At 41.6% G+C, this 17,708-nt stretch overlaps 1 protein-coding gene across 3 annotated transcripts in view; it reads left to right on the forward strand.

Annotated features, from left to right (window-relative positions):
* The window catches only part of PID1 (phosphotyrosine interaction domain containing 1), a 91,235-nt gene that overhangs the window by 58,577 nt on the left and 14,950 nt on the right, over positions 1–17,708 (forward strand). For 2 of the 3 annotated variants that reach the window (XM_056359035.1, XM_056359036.1), the window contains exon 3: positions 12,080–12,175. The exons of the other annotated variant lie outside the window; for it this stretch is intronic. In XM_056359035.1, the coding sequence (XP_056215010.1) occupies positions 12,080–12,175 (96 nt within the window). The remainder of the gene's footprint in view (positions 1–12,079; positions 12,176–17,708) is intronic. 3 annotated transcript variants of the gene reach the window in all.

Raw genomic sequence — 17,708 nt, forward strand, 5'->3', positions numbered from 1 at the left:
TTCAGAATAATTTTGTATTCCTGTCTCACAGAAATACGAACAGGGGCAGGAAAGGAGTTCACAGAGAAGTCTGTTAACCGGGAGTGCTTATATACAGTCTCCTCTTGTTAGTGCTGTTATTACACACATCTGTCTTAATTGAGGAAATGTCCTTTACTTTTCTCTTGTGCTGTGTTTCCTGATTTGCTGTCATCTGCACGTGTTGAATTATAGATAGCTGTCATGAACAAAATAACAAGGCATGGTCAGCAAGGGCACCCACACTGTCATGTTTTTCCTGTCGACTTTCATGGGCATGGGTTGGGGTACGGCGTGAAGGGGCTGGAGCTGAGCAGAATATGTGCTTTATGTCTGACATGCCTGCTGAGCTTCGGTTGGCCCCTGTACTCTTACAGACTGCTTGTTTGGTTATAACGGCTGCTAGCCCCTCTGCTTTGGAGCTTGTCCCTTCTCCACTGTGTTGCTTTCAGATTGAGAGCAGAGGTGTGAAAAGTACCCTTTACTGTTTCTGGACATGCAAACCAGCAAGCAAGAGAAAGATCACAGTCTTCCAAATTTGTATGAGGCATCATTCATTTACTGCAGAATCACAGGCCTGTGATACCAGGGGGTGAGACTGTCCTGCAGTGACACAGCGCAGAGAGGCTGGGGCTGCCAGTCTTCAGTCCATGGCTGAGGGCTGATGCTGCTGTGGGCTTTGCTGAGAACTTTGAGGTATTTCTTCCCAGCACACGCCAGCTAGGAGGGCTGAGCTGTTTGTCTCCATGTCTGTCCCTGCCCTTTGCTGAACCCTGCTGTTGCTAAGGCTGGCACCCAAACAGACTGTGGAGCCAGAAGCAGGAGGTTTTTGAGATCATATCTCATGGTCCTGAAAACCTCTGGTTTTAAAACACTTAATTTTTGGTAGCTCTTGCAGGACAGTTTCCTAGGGGAAAACAGTGCTCAGTGAGAAATATTGTCTGGGCAGAAAATGCTGATTAAAATACAGCTTTCTTTATGGAGCTGCTTTAATAAGTAGGAGGCAGTCTTCCATGCCATGGACTGGAAGCAATTGTTTGTCAAGAATAGGAGGTTTGCGTTTTTGACATGCAGCTCTGTTTTTTTAGAAAGACTGTAGTTGGTGTACTGCGCTCTGAAAAGGCAAAAGCAAACAGAAAGGTCATGGCTCTATCTTCTTCCTCCTCTCCAAGTTTAGGAGAGGAGGAGGGAGTGCAGCATGCAGGTTTCCAACCGACCAGAACGGGGTATGGCAGCAGCTGCAAACACTTCGCTTTCGGGTGGAGAGGTAATTTCAGCACTTCTGTGCTGATGTTTTGCAAACTGCAGTTGTTTCAGAGGCACTTTTTCCACATGTGCATACTTGGACAAAGCAAAATATTTTTGCTTAGCATTCTTGGACTCCCCTTTGTGCGTCTCTTGTTGTACAGAGATTCTTGGAGTTCTTCAGGCTTTTTGTAGAGTTTCTTTGCACTGACTCAGAGGAAGATTTCACATATATGCTGGCAAATTGTAGTCTGACAGGCTGGTGTAAACCTGGAGTTGTGCCAGGGCAGTAACTGAATCAAAATCCGGCATGGAATTACAATGCTATTTCTAGATTCTGAACTTTCCATGATTTCCTTCTAATTTGCTTTATCTTGCACTACATTATGTTTTAATAATGCTCAAAATAAAACAGATTTATTTTTATAGTGGTATTTTTAGAAGAATTATGATTTCGACTAACTATTTTTACATCTGGGTCTGTGTTGCGTATGTGCTTACTCTCTCCATGTTACTCCTTTGTATATCTAAGGATAGGAGTATGCCTGTGACGCTCTGGACATAGTGAGAGCTACCGATGGAGAGAGCATCCATGCCTATTCTTGGACCTTTTCTTCCATTTTCTCTTGCTGAGGATTTTTGCTTTGCAAGACACATGGCCATCATATACCCAGGAGAGGTGGTGTTTGCAGGCTGCATGAATGTATGCTAATGCAAACCTGCAAAATAGCTTCTTTTAGGGTGCCCTGTATTATTTCTATTTCAACATGTTCTGGCTGCTGGAAATGCAGGTTGTGAACATGAGCTGTCAGTTCTCTGTGTTCTTTGGCATGCAGTTTTGGATCATGGTAACCAATTGCAACCACATTTAGAAGTCTTTTTTTTTTCTTCCCCCCTTTCTTTTCTTTCTTTTTCCTTTCTTGTTTCATTTCCCCAAGTTGTGGCTTAAGCGTGCCCATGGATCACAATGGTGGAATTGCTTTATCCCAAAGCACTGGGGTGATACTATTGGGCTGTCGAAATGAATAAACCTTAGCTGGTTTGACTGTAATTTTGCCTTATTTATGGAGTGATTCCTAAAAAAAATACTGAGAATAATTCATATTTAATTTTAACATTCTCCTGTCTCAGAAAATATCAAAACCCATCCAGAGATTCAAAGCTACCATAACTATAATGCCACAAATCTGTTCACTCTGTGTGGGCTAAGATGAACACATCTTCCCAGTATCTTTGTAGTGGTGGGGCAGAAAGATCTGTTCTTTGGGTCACCCTTGCAGAGGTGACAAGTAGAGACAACTGGAGGTGTCCTGCAGTGCACAGTAAGGGTATGGCAGTTTATTTTTTTAACGTTGTGTTTCAAAATGAAGAGGAATATGGTTTCTGTTATCGGAGTAGGTATTGCCACATATGGCCAGATGGCTTTCTTGCTTACTGGGTTAGAAAAGGAGGTAGGCTGTCTTTCTAACAGATTCAGGAAAATGAAAAGTAGAAATATGAATATTTAGCAGATAAGCTGCATTTGGGAAGAAGAAGTATTTTTTTTTTCCTAAACAAATATTTACTTATTGTTTTGTATTTCTAAAAAAATTAGTTTGTCTTTTGATAACAATTTTAGGTACCCTTTCTGATTCTCATGGTTGAGAAAATTTGTTGTAATGCTTTGTTTTGAAGACTTTTGGAAAAAAAAAAAAAAAAAAAAAAAGTGTATTTGTGTATATGTATGTATATATGTATAAATGTTTTAAACTTGTTTCAGTAGCATGAAAACACTTTTATGGAACCCTTTCCATTTTCTATTAGCAAGTTTACTGTGGGTTTGTTTGGTCTCCCTCCTCCTCCCCCCCCCCGCCCCCCCCCCCCCCCTTAATTTGGTGTCAAATTTGTTATGAAAATGTCCTTGTACTTTATACCAGTACATAAAGTAATGAATTGGTTTGGATTAAAGGATTGGCCTTATTAGGATCGTCCTTTAGTTAGTGATTCTTCCATACAAAAGTCTGCTGAAGACAATAGAAATTCTGTGCACAGACCCACTAGGGGCCTGGGCTGCAGCGGCCTCAAGGAAAAATCCTAAATTCTTTTATGATTACGTGTTTTGACTATAATGTTTCACTGTTGTCTTTGTAATTTAGCCATTCTTACAGAAAGTTAACAATATTTTTTTTTGCTTGGATCGCTATAATGATTTCTGCAAAGCTCATTGAGTTTGCTTTCCTATGTGGTTGTGTCCCATGTGGGGTTTTTAATTTTGCTCCAAGCTCAACCTAAACTTCCTAATTTAAATAGATTTCACATCAAAGTCATGGCAAACACAAATGTTTTCCTTGGTTCTTAATGACATTACAAAATTGGCAAAACGTTATTTAACCATGGGCCTGCGTTCCCCATCTAAGGAGCGGTGCTACCAAAGTTACCTGAATTTGCAAACTTTGGTGGATAAAATAATGTTGTTTATAGAGATTGAAATAAGCAAGTGATGGAGATTTGGGAGAAGAAATTCATCAGGGAGAAGCTTCAAAGCATTCTTGAGTCAACTCCTGGTTTTCTAATCCCTTCTACCAATAGAGGTCCTTTTGATGCACACTAAATTACGCTTATCAATTGAAATGGAAATCTGTTATTTACGTTAGGGACTGATGGTTATCAAATAGGCATCCGTGATGAAAGACATACACTTCAAGGAGCTCATCTCCAGCAGCTTAACAGCAAAGCATTGATGGTTTTGTCCCTGGAGCCAGGGAGGACTGAGGGTGTTCCTGAGGGCACCCCATCTCTGCTGTGTTAACTGCAGTCTAACATGTCTCTGAATTTTCCACCTTTACCCGAGTGGAATCAATTACTCTTTCTGTCAGAGCAAATCCAGTACTGCTTGAAGGGTGCCTGAAAGACCGGTGAGGCATTCTGATAATTGCAAGGATAAATTGCTTTCCTGCTTAGCTGAGGAATCCTTTAATTATACTGTTGGAGGCTTTGCATGGCAAGGGCAGAGCATCAAGGGGGTGTAGAGCTTCAGCTGGCTGTTTGGGCCAAGCAGCATCAGCTGCTGCTTGGGGACTGGACACACTTTCGTCTCTGTCTATGCCTACTTCTGTGCAGTCAATGCTGTGGATAGGGAGTCACAGCAGGCAGCGGGGAAGTAGTCCAACTACAGTCAAACCAAACCAGATTTTAAAATGTCCAGTAGGAGAGTGTAGGAAGAATCTTAATCCCAGCAGATTTCTATGTCAAATCCGCTTTCAGTATTGCATGGGGAGCAGGTGTGAATGGAGCATCCGGAATCCAGTGCATGTGGTCTGGCTGTGGTCCTTGCAAGCTGATTTGTCCCAGCACCCCACCGCTTCACGCTGCCCTGGAGAAGAGGGGGGAAGCCTGGGGCTCACCTCTGCAGTGCATTTCCTATAGCAGTTCATCAAGCCCGCAAATGAACGGGCTGGCAGTCTGCTGCCTCAGCCACAGACCGTGGCAGAATATATTCCTATTTCTATGCAGTTCTTTCTAAAGGCATTATCTATTGAGCAGTTGGTTACTCTCAGTGGGAGCCAGAGATTTTTTTGGTGCAACTTCTGCAGTCTCACGAGGAAGATAGAAAACATATAAAATATTCTCTACCACTTTCTGCGGAGCTGCTTTCAGCATGCAGTTGCTGGTATGCAGTTGTCCTTCCAGTTTTTCTGTAGGTTGCCACCTGGGGAAATCCCCCTCTGCCCTGTTGCACAAGGCAGGGAGAGCACAGAGGATGTGACTGCACTGTCATCTACTAGTGAGTACCTTGCAGCCGGATTTGTGGATATCCAGCCAGTGCAGGAGGGATGCTGTGCTGCAGAGCGTGCATTGAAGGGCAGTGCAGTGAGGTACCCAGGTGCAGGGCTGCAGGGTTGGTGCTGGTGGGCAGGAGGGGAGGATGTGATGTGCTCATAGCAGTTTTCTTGACTGGGTGTCAAAAGCTGTGTAGAGCTGGTCAAAGACCATGAGCCAGGCTTATTTCAAAAAGAGGTTCCATTGTTATTTAGTTGTAATGTATGTTTTACTGAGTCAAAGCAATGTTATGGTCCGAATTAAGTTATCTGCCCACTTGGAAAATGCCCTAGTGTTGGTTTTACACTATCCTCAGTTTTTAAATTCTTAGCCATAACTCTCCAGGGAAATCCCCGAGGAATCTCTGCAAGCCTAGTTATGAAATCATGTGGCTTGTATTGATTTCCACAGGATAGATCTCTGATTTCCCATTTTATGTACTGTATAAAACATCTTCACTTACCTGTGCTGTCAGGGATGTTGGCCAGCAGTGAGATAATGCACATCTGTGGAAACAGATTTATTACTTAAAGTTTTGAGAGCAGGAGGCAACTGTATTAGTTGCTGTGATATAAAACAGCCCATACCAAAATGTTTAGGACTGCAGTGTGTTCTTTAGGGAATGTATAGGAGGGAAGAGCTGGGCTTAGTGGCAACCTTGTGCAGTAATTACCTTATGGCTCATATTTAGCCAAAGTGAATCAAATAACCTGTAATGATGAAACAGGGGTAGGACCATTTGTGACAGTTACAGCTTTAGTTTAACAGGTTATTGTGCATTAAATTATTTAATAACTAATGGGTCTTTATGCTACGATAACATCTGGTTTTGATTTTTTCTGCCTACAGTTCTTGGCTTTATACCAAAAGAAGATGCACCTTCTCTCTGACAATCAGTTGGATTTTCCAGCTGCCAAGTCACAGAGCAAGCTCATTTCAGACCTTAGATTTCTGGCTGTGAATCCAAAGTAATTCAGCTGATTTCAAAGAAGTTATTTCATATGTGTCTGCATATATATCTGATGGAAAGATTCACACTATCATCCCATGTGAAGAAATCTGGCCATCTCCCCATATATTGTACCGTATGAGCTAATCACAGCAATGGAAGTTTTATCTGTTTCAGTGCAGACCGTGATTTTTTTGTAGTTATCTTTCGCTCTGACTTTCCCTCAGGCATCCAAGTACTGTCTCTCTAGAGGAGACTTCAGCAGCAGACATTAGGAATGGGGAAAGAGTCGCATGATATGAGTCATTAAATAGCAATAAAGAAAAAAAAAATGATAAACTAGAACTGTCTCAGAACAGGAACCACCTATTGTGAATTTTCAAGATTTTTTTTGCTTTTGGTAAATGTCTGCTGCTCTCTCCAAATGGAAAGCTAAAACCCAAGCTGGTGAAGGTGCATTTTGCACTTTCACTATTAGTAAAAGCTTCAGTCCTGTCACAGAAGTGACTCAAATGTTCCTGTTTCATTCCTTCTCCATTTTCAGTTTCTTGCTTACCAAGATAGTAATTGCATTTGGGAGGGGAGGAAGGGCTGTGTTAGCAGCTTCATTTGACAGCCAACTTCAGTTCCTAGAGGGGGGGGGGGGGGGGGCGGGAAAAAAGACAAAACCCCCTTAAGATCTATCTGTTGCAGTGAATTATTTCTGCTGATTTGGGAAGGCTGCAATGCAGAGGGTAAAGTTGCATCCAGTCCCCAGTTGAAGCTGCTCAGAGACATTTGAGATGGTGGCTGAGCAGTGTCCTGGGAGGGAAAAATACAGGTGGTATATTTGGAAATGTCCTTGAGGGGCAGTTTAGGCAGAAGCTAGACCATAGCGGCTTGTTTTCTGAAGCTGAGCCCCTGCTGTGACAGACGCAGTACAGCCATGTGCTGTGGCAAGCTCTCCATCTAGCATGGTTGGAGCAGCCTTAGCAGCAAGCACTTCTTGCTGCACATCAGCCCACAGAATGTAAATATTTAAGGAGTCCTGTTGGAGAGTAAGCTCTTTCAAGAGCCTTCTGTTTGTAATAATTCACAAAAGTAACTGTTTCCTACTCTACAAAGAGTATGTGGTAGGTTCCTGTGCTTAAGCACTTTGCTGAAATCATATGAAAAGCATAAGGAGCTGGTGCGTTCAGCTTGCTGCTACTCGCTAGGCGCTTGACCAGTTCAGCACAGCTTGCTGTCCCCACAGCAGTGGGCTCTGTGGGCTCGTCATAGCCCACCACTGCCCTCCTCAAGCACGAAACTGGTTGGACTTCAGGCTCCCTGAAATGTGGTGGTAGAACATGTCATATCTCAGGTGTGTAGCTCACCTGATCCCAGCAAACCATGTCCCCCCCCTTTTTTTTTTTTTTTTTTTTTTTCATTTTCAAGTGCTGAAAAACACAGGATGCTGCTGCCTACAGATGGTCACTGGTCAGACCACATTTTTTATTAGGACGCAGGGATTTTTGGAATGTACTGCTTTTGATACCTTTGAGGGCAAAACCAGATGATGGCTTTGTAGCTGGTGTGGTTGAAATGTTGACATCTTTTGGGGCTCTGATAGCACCTCCTCTGTGGAAGGATGATGTGGTTTCAGCACACTGTCACTGTTTCTAACCTTCTGGTTTAAGAAAATTGTGCTATAAAGAGCCTTCTGCATTCCAGAGCTGCCTCTTGTGGCCCTTTATGCAATGAAACCATAAGGAACAGTGAGCTCCCGCATTTCTTACAAAAATAATTTGGGTTTTTTTCTGATGACTTTACCTTGTTTGGGTTTGTGTTGTGTTTTTTTTTTTTTTTCTTTTTAAAAGGAAAGACATTTGTGCTGCCACAGAGCAAGCGCAGTTGTAGTGACTTTATTTTGTATCACTGCAAATATTTCCAGTATCCCAGGCTCAGCTGAAATGAGCAGTGTAAACATGCCGTCCAGTAGCTCCTGACCCTCTGAGGTTTTCCTACATGGGTACAAGTATCCCATGCAGCAACTTCTGCCTTTACAGGCAGTTTCTTCTTCCTTTAGACTGATGCCCATGTATTAGTCATGTCAGGGCAGGAGGCTTGCCCAGTGGTGTGGATTGATGCAGGATGAGTTAATGTCTTGTTGAATTAAGAATTTATTGTCTTTTCCTGCCTTGTGCTGTATTTGACAGTTGTTCACGGTCTGATGTCAAGTCATAATAACTTAGTATTTTTTCATCTCTTTAAACGAATGTGCATGGGTTATTGAAGAAGGCTGAATAATCAGCTAATTTGATTTGGTTGGGATTTATTCAGATAATAATATTTATCATAAATGTGCACTCTGATTAGATTTGTTAGATGTTATCATGAGCCCTTTACCCCTGAGAGAAAACAAGAGGTAAAAATGTTCTGGGAGGCTGGCCAGCAATTTGGAAATTTCATAGTAAAAATATGAATAATAGTGGATGTTTGACGTTGACATAATAAAATCTCATTTCTGTAGTTAAGAATTCCCATATATTGTGCTATCCAAGAGGAAAAGGAACAGTGCAACTAACTCAGGTGATTATAAGGCAGTTCTCAAATGTTCGTAGTGTTAGTTGAAATTTTTCTTATTGTCTGAAGAATCAAAGATGTGGGTCATGCCTAAACTAATTTTCTCTATCTTTTTGTTCACCACCTGCCTGCTGCATGATGCCTGTGCTGAATGTGAGTGCTCCTGCGTGGCTGCTGCTTCTGTAAAGAACCAAGAAGGAACACAAAAATCCCTGTTGCCCTCTCAGTGTCTGGGAGGCAGCTGAGTAAGAGGAAGTGGAGGTTTTCTGGTGGTACAGGGAGTGCTTTGCCCTCAAGACTGGCCAGATCGGAGTGATGCAAGTTCACCTCTGTCTTGGAGTTGTGAAGTACTGCAAGTAAATAAATAATAATTTGTTCTCCTGTGATGGTAGTGTAGCAGTGGTACCGTAATGAGATGCTCCCAGGTTTACAAGCTGCTGTTTTCCTGGCCCATCTTAGTTTCTGATTCCTTCTCGGTTTAAAACAGACATATCAGCTTAAGAGAAGAAACGGATTGTTCAGTTGGAAATAATTAAGTGAATGCAAGCTCCCCAGTGCTACAAGACGCAGAGTTACCTGCTGGTGAGGGTGGGTTACAGGTCTTTCTCTGTGCTTGGTACATGTCTGTTACAGCCTGGTTCTCAAGCTGCTCTTTTTTTTTTTTTTTTTTTTTTTTTTCTGCACGAGAGATGAGAGGCTTTTAGAGTTGGAGGTTCTCCAGTTCACCAAGGGCATGTTGACTGCCACCAGAGTCCCATGGTCAGAGTTTATATGAGGAGTAAAAATGTTTCTTATTGTGTTAGGCTGTCATATAAGCAACTGCAAAATGATTGTTTCCAAATCCAGTATATTCTAAACTATAGACTCTACAAGACCTCTTGACTAGTGTTAGGTGTCTTCTACAACAACTGTGTTTATATTTGGCCACCGAGTGGCACTCCAGACCCAGCAGCCTAAGATGGAAGGGTCTATTTCTCCATCAGGTTGCAAGGATCTAAAATACAATTATTTGCAAGTGTGTAGACACCATTGAATCATATTGACTTGCTGAAGGTTAAATTGCTATCTTCAGAAATGTTTTTATAATATCCGTCTTGACATTTCATTATCCCAGTACAATATAAATATCAAATTTGATTAGCTGTGAAGCAGCAACAAAAATAAACCAACATCTTTCCATCATTTTTACTTTAGAAAAATAGTAGTAGGAATCATAAAAAATAGCTGGTTGCCAAAGGTGGATTGAAGTTTAAAAATATCCATTGAAAATGGTATTTGGGTGGGTTGCTAGAATATTTGTTTCCCAATAGGTGCTGTTATGAAGAGTGGTGTTGTTGGAGGCAGATGTTCAAGCTGCTGCATCCATTGCTGGGTATAAGGGTATATAACCTATTGCTGTTTGGACAGTGCTAGTTTTCTTATCCAGCTTTAATGTGGCTTCCAAGATTCATTGTGACACTTTGAAATTGTGTTGTGCTTACAGGACCAAAACCTCCCAGTAGCTTGCCCAAGATCTGGTTTTTAATCAAGCAAAATGTGAATAAAACATCACATTTAATTGACCTTGTTAGCAAAACCATTTGTGGGCAACTGGCTGTATCCACGTTTTTATATTAAGATATTATGGGTCAAGCAAACCTCTAGTGTGAATCAAATTCAAGTTACCCTGAATTTGAATAGGGTCCTGTGTGCTGGAATTTAAGCAATGCAATATTTAAAACATTATTCAGTGTCATAACAAATCATCCATCATACTCTGTGGATCTAGAATTGTTTATAACCATTTTTATTACTGTGAACATTTTCTAGCTCATATAATTACTATTCAAATTACATGGCATCAATCTAATTCTCTTCTGTGAGATTAATGGGTAAATCCAGCCTACTGTTTTGCATATATAACTGTGAAGGCAGCTGTTGGAAGAGGAAGTTTAGCAATATTTCTGAATAAATGCACTTGATAGAGCTCCAGTTCCTAATGAAGATGGGATATCTCTGCAGCTAAGAAAGAATTACAGTTCCCTCTGGAGCATGCCTGCCGCAGAGAGCATTGTTAAGTTTAATGACTGGTTTTGAAAAGAGGAAGAAGTTGGTCTTCTCCCTCTGCGATCACTGCAGGTCGCTTCCGCGTTTCACATTGTGCGTGGTGGTGATCACACAGCCCCGGGTGGGGTAAGTGATTGCAGCTTCACTGACATCTGCACGGCTACAGATTTGCACTGGGCACAGACATCTTCCAACTTTCTCTAAACAGTCTTTTAAATATCAGCATCCTGTGATGGGAGGCTGTATCAGACCAAGACTGAAATTTCAGTTTCAGAATTCTTTCTTAAGTCTGTTTTGTTTTGTTGGCTTTTTTTACTGCAAATGTCAATTGCATGTTCTGTTGACTTGCTATTTTCAGGAATCTTTGATTCTTTTCAAGTTACGTATATTTATCTCACAAGTGACTGTGTACTGCATATAGGTACCCTTGGGGCCTATCTTCTTGTGACATTAACTGCTGTAGGGATTAGTATACAAACACTTCAAGAACAGAATCTTTGTGTGCTTTCTGGTTTGTATTCAAGTTGCAAAGAAGGCCATTACTTTCTAGGCTGTTGCTTAATTGAGATAAAATTAAACATTATCGGCTGAAGTTATATTATTTTATAAGGGATTTGTACTGCATTATGAACTGCATCCTTAATAACTGATAATTGCAATCATTTTTGGAAGTGTGATGTTCCTTTTTCATGGTAGTAGAACTATAAAACAGGATTAACAGCAGTGCAGCAGAAATAGTTTATCCATTAAAGGTGTAAGATGGGAAGCCATTCTTCATTTGTAGCTTAAGAAATGAAGAAAACACTTCATATTTTCCTTCTAAGTAGCAATGGACTGTCATGGGATAATGTGTGACAAATTTCTCTTCAGTTTCTGTTCTTGAACCTGATTTCCAGTGCTGATTTTAGGGGTTGAAAGAGGCATTCAGGAAGGTAAGCCAAACATTTGGGAATTTTTAGTACCCCATCCATGTAACCTGATGGAATCCTTCACTTCTTTACCATTGGTAGTGCCTGATAGGTACACAACAGAAACATATATTTACATTTTAGCATTTAACATATGTAGGTTATAAAATGCTGAGCTGTTACACTTTGGTGACTCTGGATTTGGCTTTTTTAAACAAACAAAAGGTCTGATACTCTGCCCCTGGTCTGGTAGAGGTGCTGAGACCCCAGAAGCACCTCTGAAGGACCAGGTGCTGCTCCAGCCCATGTCCTGGTGACTGAGGAGCTCTGCCAACTGGTGCCAGGAGATAGCTCAACAGTGTGTGAACCCCATCTCTTGCTATCTGGGTGAGCACCCTGCACACCACCCAGCAGACAGGATGGGTACGCGGCCACTTTTATTCTAGTCTGATTTGAGTGAAGATGGCAGTAGCGTGGGCAGCTAGGGAGGTTGTGGGTGGTTGGTATTGGGGTCTTTGCTGCCACCTCTGCCTGGGGTGGTCCTGCTCACCCTCACCATCCTCCCCTACAGGCCAGCCCGTGGTGGTTAGAAATGTTTTGTGGGTGTCACTGGGAGCTGGGAAGGCGGTCACACTCATGCTACAGCTGTACCAATGCTTTGGTGATGGTAAGAACTTTATCTGACCTCTTGGGATTTCCAGATGTTGCTGGTTGCTCTGTTTTAGTATACAATGTTATTTTCCCTTCCTTCTCCTCCTCTGTCAGCCTACAGAGATTGCACATGCCTTGCACAATAACTTCTCTGCACTTAACTTGCTAATCTCACTTGTCCAAGCAAGTGTGTCATCTGTGTATGACCATGACCTTTCCTTCCTAAATAGGCTTGATCATGCCAGAAGACTTTATAAGCCAGCAGAATAGATTTTGATCCCTTTGAACCCCTTTTGGCTTTGGTGCAACATGGCTGTTACAATGGTGCCTCAGCAATATTAGGGACAAACACAGTATTTATCCTGGATCTTGACACCACTGTATTGCATCACAACTTCACTCTCATGTGTTATGGGAGATGCTCTAGTAGTCCCACATGTCCCTACATAGCATTGATATACTACTGCACTGTACATAAACCTGGTGTATCAGGCATCTAGTTGCACAGATTTCCACACTGAAAATACGGTTTATGAATTCTTTTTTAGTTTTTCAGTAGGTCTCTGTGAATTTTCCAGGTTTACATTTCAGTCCAGGTGCTTTAATGCAAGTGGCCATGGACTGTGCAGCTGAAGAAGGAGGTGAGGGAGTAGACGTCAAAAAGGTTTTATCATTTAAAAATGGGGATTGCTTCAAAAGGCAGACAACAGTGTGCAAGAGACTGTGCTGGCTGCCACGTTACCGCTTTGTGTGCTCTGTCCCAGAGGTTAAAATTCTATTTTTTTCTTCCACTTCACAAATGCAATGACTGAGTTCAGAGTAGGTTAAAGCCCAGACAACCTTCCTCTTAGGCAATGGCTAGAAATAACTTTGGGGCAGTATGAAATACTTCAGATAGACGTTCATATGACAGCTTGGTATTCAAGCCATGAAGCAGAGCCAGGACTTTGCAGTTGCTTCAAGTTTTTTTACTGGCTAGCTTATCTTGGTTATGATAGATCAAGCAAGACCATACCATAGGACTCATAAAGTTTTTGGAAAATTATTACTACTACTGTTGCTGAGGAGAGAGGACTGCTTGTTTTTCCCCTGTGGCATTCGCTAGCAGGAGTTACCTCACGTGTGTACCAGGGGCCCCAACTCTGCCCTTGGTTTTCTCCCTGGCCTGGATATTCTACCCAGCTTTTACATCTTTTCTTGTTCAAGAGTGTCAGGATCACATTTTCCTTTCAGCTGTTGCTTTTTTGCATGAGGTCATTCTGAGGGGAGTGAGGAAGAGCACTGCTGTGCTCTGCTGCCAAAACACCCAGTAAATTCACGTGGACTGACACAGAGCACTGGAAAGCCCAAGGTCATATATGCTCTGTGACCTAGGTGAGTTCCTGCTGTCTGTTGCTTTGCTATCAAAAAGTTGGACACCAGTCTGTCTTTTGAATTAAAAAACAAACAAACAAACAACAAAACCAAAAAAAAGCCAAAAAGCCCCTAGTCATTTCTTAGTAACTTCAAGATGATCACCTGTTGGAAAAGAGAAATAGTTTCTTTTAACCAGAAATTCAGTGAGTTTTCAGAATAGGTGTTTGGTTTTCCAGCAGTACTATGCATGGGATAATGTCCTTCAGGTGTGATTAGGGCTTTGTTCATCTGAGAATCATCTGCTGAGATGTGCATATGAAGTAGGAGAAACTGGGATTTACAAGAGTTTGCATTTCCTAGCAGGTTACGTAAGGAGAGTGACTGTACATGTATGTATCTAAGTCAAAGTTTTTAAGTATTATGAAAGCTGCTGTGTGTGACTTTTATCCATCTATGTGGAAGGATTTGTGTTAGTCTTTTGTTGGTTCTTGCAGGATTTTTCCAGGCCTAAGGTGATGATTGTGCCATCTGGCAAAGTCCAGAGCTTTATCTCCTTTTCCACAGTTGCAGAGCACCCTTAGATACAAATCTCTGTTCTGTTCTTTTTACGGTATATGTGTTCATTTTCCTTTCAAAAAAAGTAGGTGCCTGAAGGTGACAGCTTAGTTGCTGGAATTGGAGAAGAACACAAGCAAGATGAAACCTGTTCTTGTCGTTGCATCCTTGATTTAATTAGTTCAAGTCTTGGTTATACCGGACATTGTGTCATGTAAGAGTTTTAAGTGTTGGAATGTGTGAAGGACATTGTCTCCTTTGCCTAAAGCATAAAAGGAGAAGGCCGTTTTCCTTTTAAAAAGAAACTCCAGAGCAGTTTGTACTCTACATCAAAGAGAAATATTTGGTTTCCTGATCTCTTCCAGATAGTTTGTAATGCAAGTCCAAACCCAATCTATAAGTAGTAGCCAAAGTGATTTTTGTCTTCTCTCAAGTTCTCACTTGCTTAACCTAATCGTGCTGGTTATGTGTTTTTCCAAAGTGCAGCAGCCTTATATAACGGAGAGTAGATTTTGCTTTGGCATGTGGTACCATGCCGTCATCCTCTTGGACCACCTCCAGGAGAGCACAGGTGGCAGTTCTTCTGGGATCTCACAGCTTCTCTGTTTTTATTAGACTTTCTGGCAGGTATCCTCTACAGTATGACCAACCCCTGAGATGCACTTTCTTTGGACCACTCCATGGAATTTCTTCTGTTCACCTTCTACAATTTCTTCCCGATATCTTAAATTAAAAATGTCTGGTGTTCATTCTAATCATTGGTTTATGATCAGATTGACTCCATTGGAGTGGCTCTAAGGAGCCTGGGAGTATCCTTAGATGGAAATATCGCGTTTCCCTGTGAAGGATGTACTCTGGTTTGCAATCTGCCCTGGAAACAGCTGCATATCCAGCAAGAGCTTTTTTGGGGTCATGTTGTGGCTCTGTTCCACACATTTCCAGCCTTCCCTATATTAAGTTCCCACTTGCTGTGGTTTTCATAGCCTCCATGCTCTGTCCTGAGCAGATGCAGCTCACACCTATTTCCATCACCAGCTGGATGGGGGCAGTGCTGGTGGGGCACTTGTCCATTGATAGGATTGCACTTTCCTGGAAGGGAAGGAAGGACGCAGAGCAAATGGCAGGCAGGAAAGCAGGCAGATGCCAGAAAGTAGTGAAGTTACGTTGCTTCATGAATAGCTCTCCTCTTTATTTGGTGGTTCTTTTGTGTTTATGTAGCCAGGAGCCGCTCTCCAAAGCGAGTGGGAGTGTAGCAGGTGTGGTGGTGTAAAGGCAGTGTTCCCCTGTGCGATTTGGGAGACACCTCTCCTAATGACACTGCTGTGAATGATACAGTGTCATGATCACTGCATTCATTGGAAAACTGTCTTTTTGCAAGAGTAGCACTCTGAGTGTGGCTGCTAGAGCCTCATTTCCATTAATTACACTGCTCCCTCATAAATTGCCCTTGCAGTTTCCCTCGGTAATACTATTCATCACCTCCTCTTCTAAACTCTGGATTTGGGGTATACAGGGACATGTAGGCAGCTGCTGTTTATATTTTAATGATACCGCTTGCTAAATGCTTCTTTGAGAAGAAAAGTGTTATAAATAATTCAATGAAATTATTTTGTAGTACATATGTATATCATATCCTGTTGGAATAGCATAGTGTCACTTTATGCATGCAGATAGGAAGCTGTCTGTGTGCACTGCTGAACAATTTGGGATCTTAGGAACCTGAGGCTGTGACAAGCATTACGATATGATGCATTAATGCCATTTCTGAGCGTTAGCGGATTCATCCCCAGAAGGTCTGTGCTTCCACTCACTAGTGCGTATTGTGTGATCGTGCTGCCATGGGAGGAACTGCCTTGTTCTTGCTGTGGCTGTTTTAAATGTGGAGAGTTTTATACTCTCTCTTTGGTGCTTTTGTGAGAAAGAAGATGCAGTTGTTTTGTATCTACATTTTTAAATGAAAATAAAAATCTTACCTTGCTAATGACAAAACATGAAGACAAATTATAATCTATTGTCTGCCATAGTACTTGGTTTTTCAGGTGGGGACTAACCTCTGTTTCTATTTGGTTGGTTTTTTTTTTTATTGGGGGGGCGGAGGTGTTGGTGAGTTTCTTGTAGAAGCAAGATGTTTTCTTGTGTGTAAGATTCTCTCGGAGGAACAGCTAGGTTGGCCTGTTCAGGTTCGATTTTTTGCGTACATGGCTTGAACTTAAATGATGCTTGTGGGTTTGCACTCTAATTGAAGAATGTTCTACTTGGTTTTGGCCCAACAAGAGATCCCAACTTGTTTTGATGAAGAGGCAGCAGAGGAAAAGAGCGGAAGCCTAGAGCCAGATGATAGGGGACAAATAATACAGTGTTTGCTTTTACTGTAAATATCTACATCTTTAGCATAGAGTAAATCTAAAGGAAATTCTATGTTAAGCAAAATGCTGTTTTCTCTCTATTGTGCTGTCATATTTAAGCTCATGCATAATTAAACCTAAAATACATGTTATTTTCTATTTAGAAGTATTTAACCAAAATAAAAACAGCTTTGGTAGGAAAGCAGATTGTTAGGAGAGACTTCACAAGGGATCTAATCCTGTGAGTAAAAGTACAACTGTGCCTCATACCAGCATTGTATCAGGCTCCCTAGGAACAGGGGCACTTTGACTTTTTTGCTTCAGCCTAGATGGGGAAAGCTACAGAATTTTAAAAGACAAGTAATTCCTCATTTGTTAATGCACACACCAGTCTCTCTTGCCAAATTTCTGTCTGTATTTCTAGATACTGAAAGAGTGGTCAGCTTTTCTTAAAATGCTCGACACGTGTTACTGTCTGTGCTCTTTTGAAAATCTCTGTCAATATCTCAAAGCAAAGGGGGGAGCACTCTAAACCCATGGGCTTTCTTGAAATGTCTGGCAGTATTTGGTTCCTGCTGTTTGGGGAAGAGAAACCTTCCCTTGTGGGCTGTTTATTTCAGTCTTGGCTATTGCTTTGTCAGTTCGGACCCTGCTTCTTTATTCTTCCCTTTCTGTCTGATACTGGAAAGTGCTGGAGAAAGTATTACGCACTGATTCGACTCAGTTTGATATGATCAAGAACTATTATGTTCTTAAAAAGATCTGTTTATTCGATTAAGTAATTTGAGTAACGATACAGAAAATTGTAAGTTAGGATGATGGTAAATGGCTAAGACTAATTATTTACTTGTTACAGAGCTGTGAAACACCTAGTTAATGGAAAATGTGTGAGTAATTGTTTATATAGAGAACAATCATCAGACTTCTGAGATTTTTACCAGATATGTATTGCAGTCATAGTTAGCAATATGTTAATTTTTGGGTGGTGAGACCTCATTGATCTTATGCTATGGAACAACTGGTGCATCATAGGATGGATGTATTTTGCTTAGAGACAATATCATAGGCAGCCTGTAACCTTATTTGTGTTAGGAAGCTGTAGTCTGTTGTCGTGCTGAAGCGCGATTTCAGAGTTAGTGTTGCTTTATCCAAAACTGACCATCTGTCCCTAGATTTGCCAAGCAGCAGTGGAGTAAAGGGTCCGAGCTTCAGTGGCAAAGCACCTGGTAGGCTTTCTGCTCACTATGCCTTGGCCATGTAGTCCCAGCAGCTGCCCGACTGCAAAGAGAATGA

Source organism: Falco biarmicus, chromosome 13 (genome assembly GCF_023638135.1).
Source record: "Falco biarmicus isolate bFalBia1 chromosome 13, bFalBia1.pri, whole genome shotgun sequence".
Taxonomy (NCBI): Eukaryota; Metazoa; Chordata; class Aves; order Falconiformes; family Falconidae; genus Falco; species Falco biarmicus.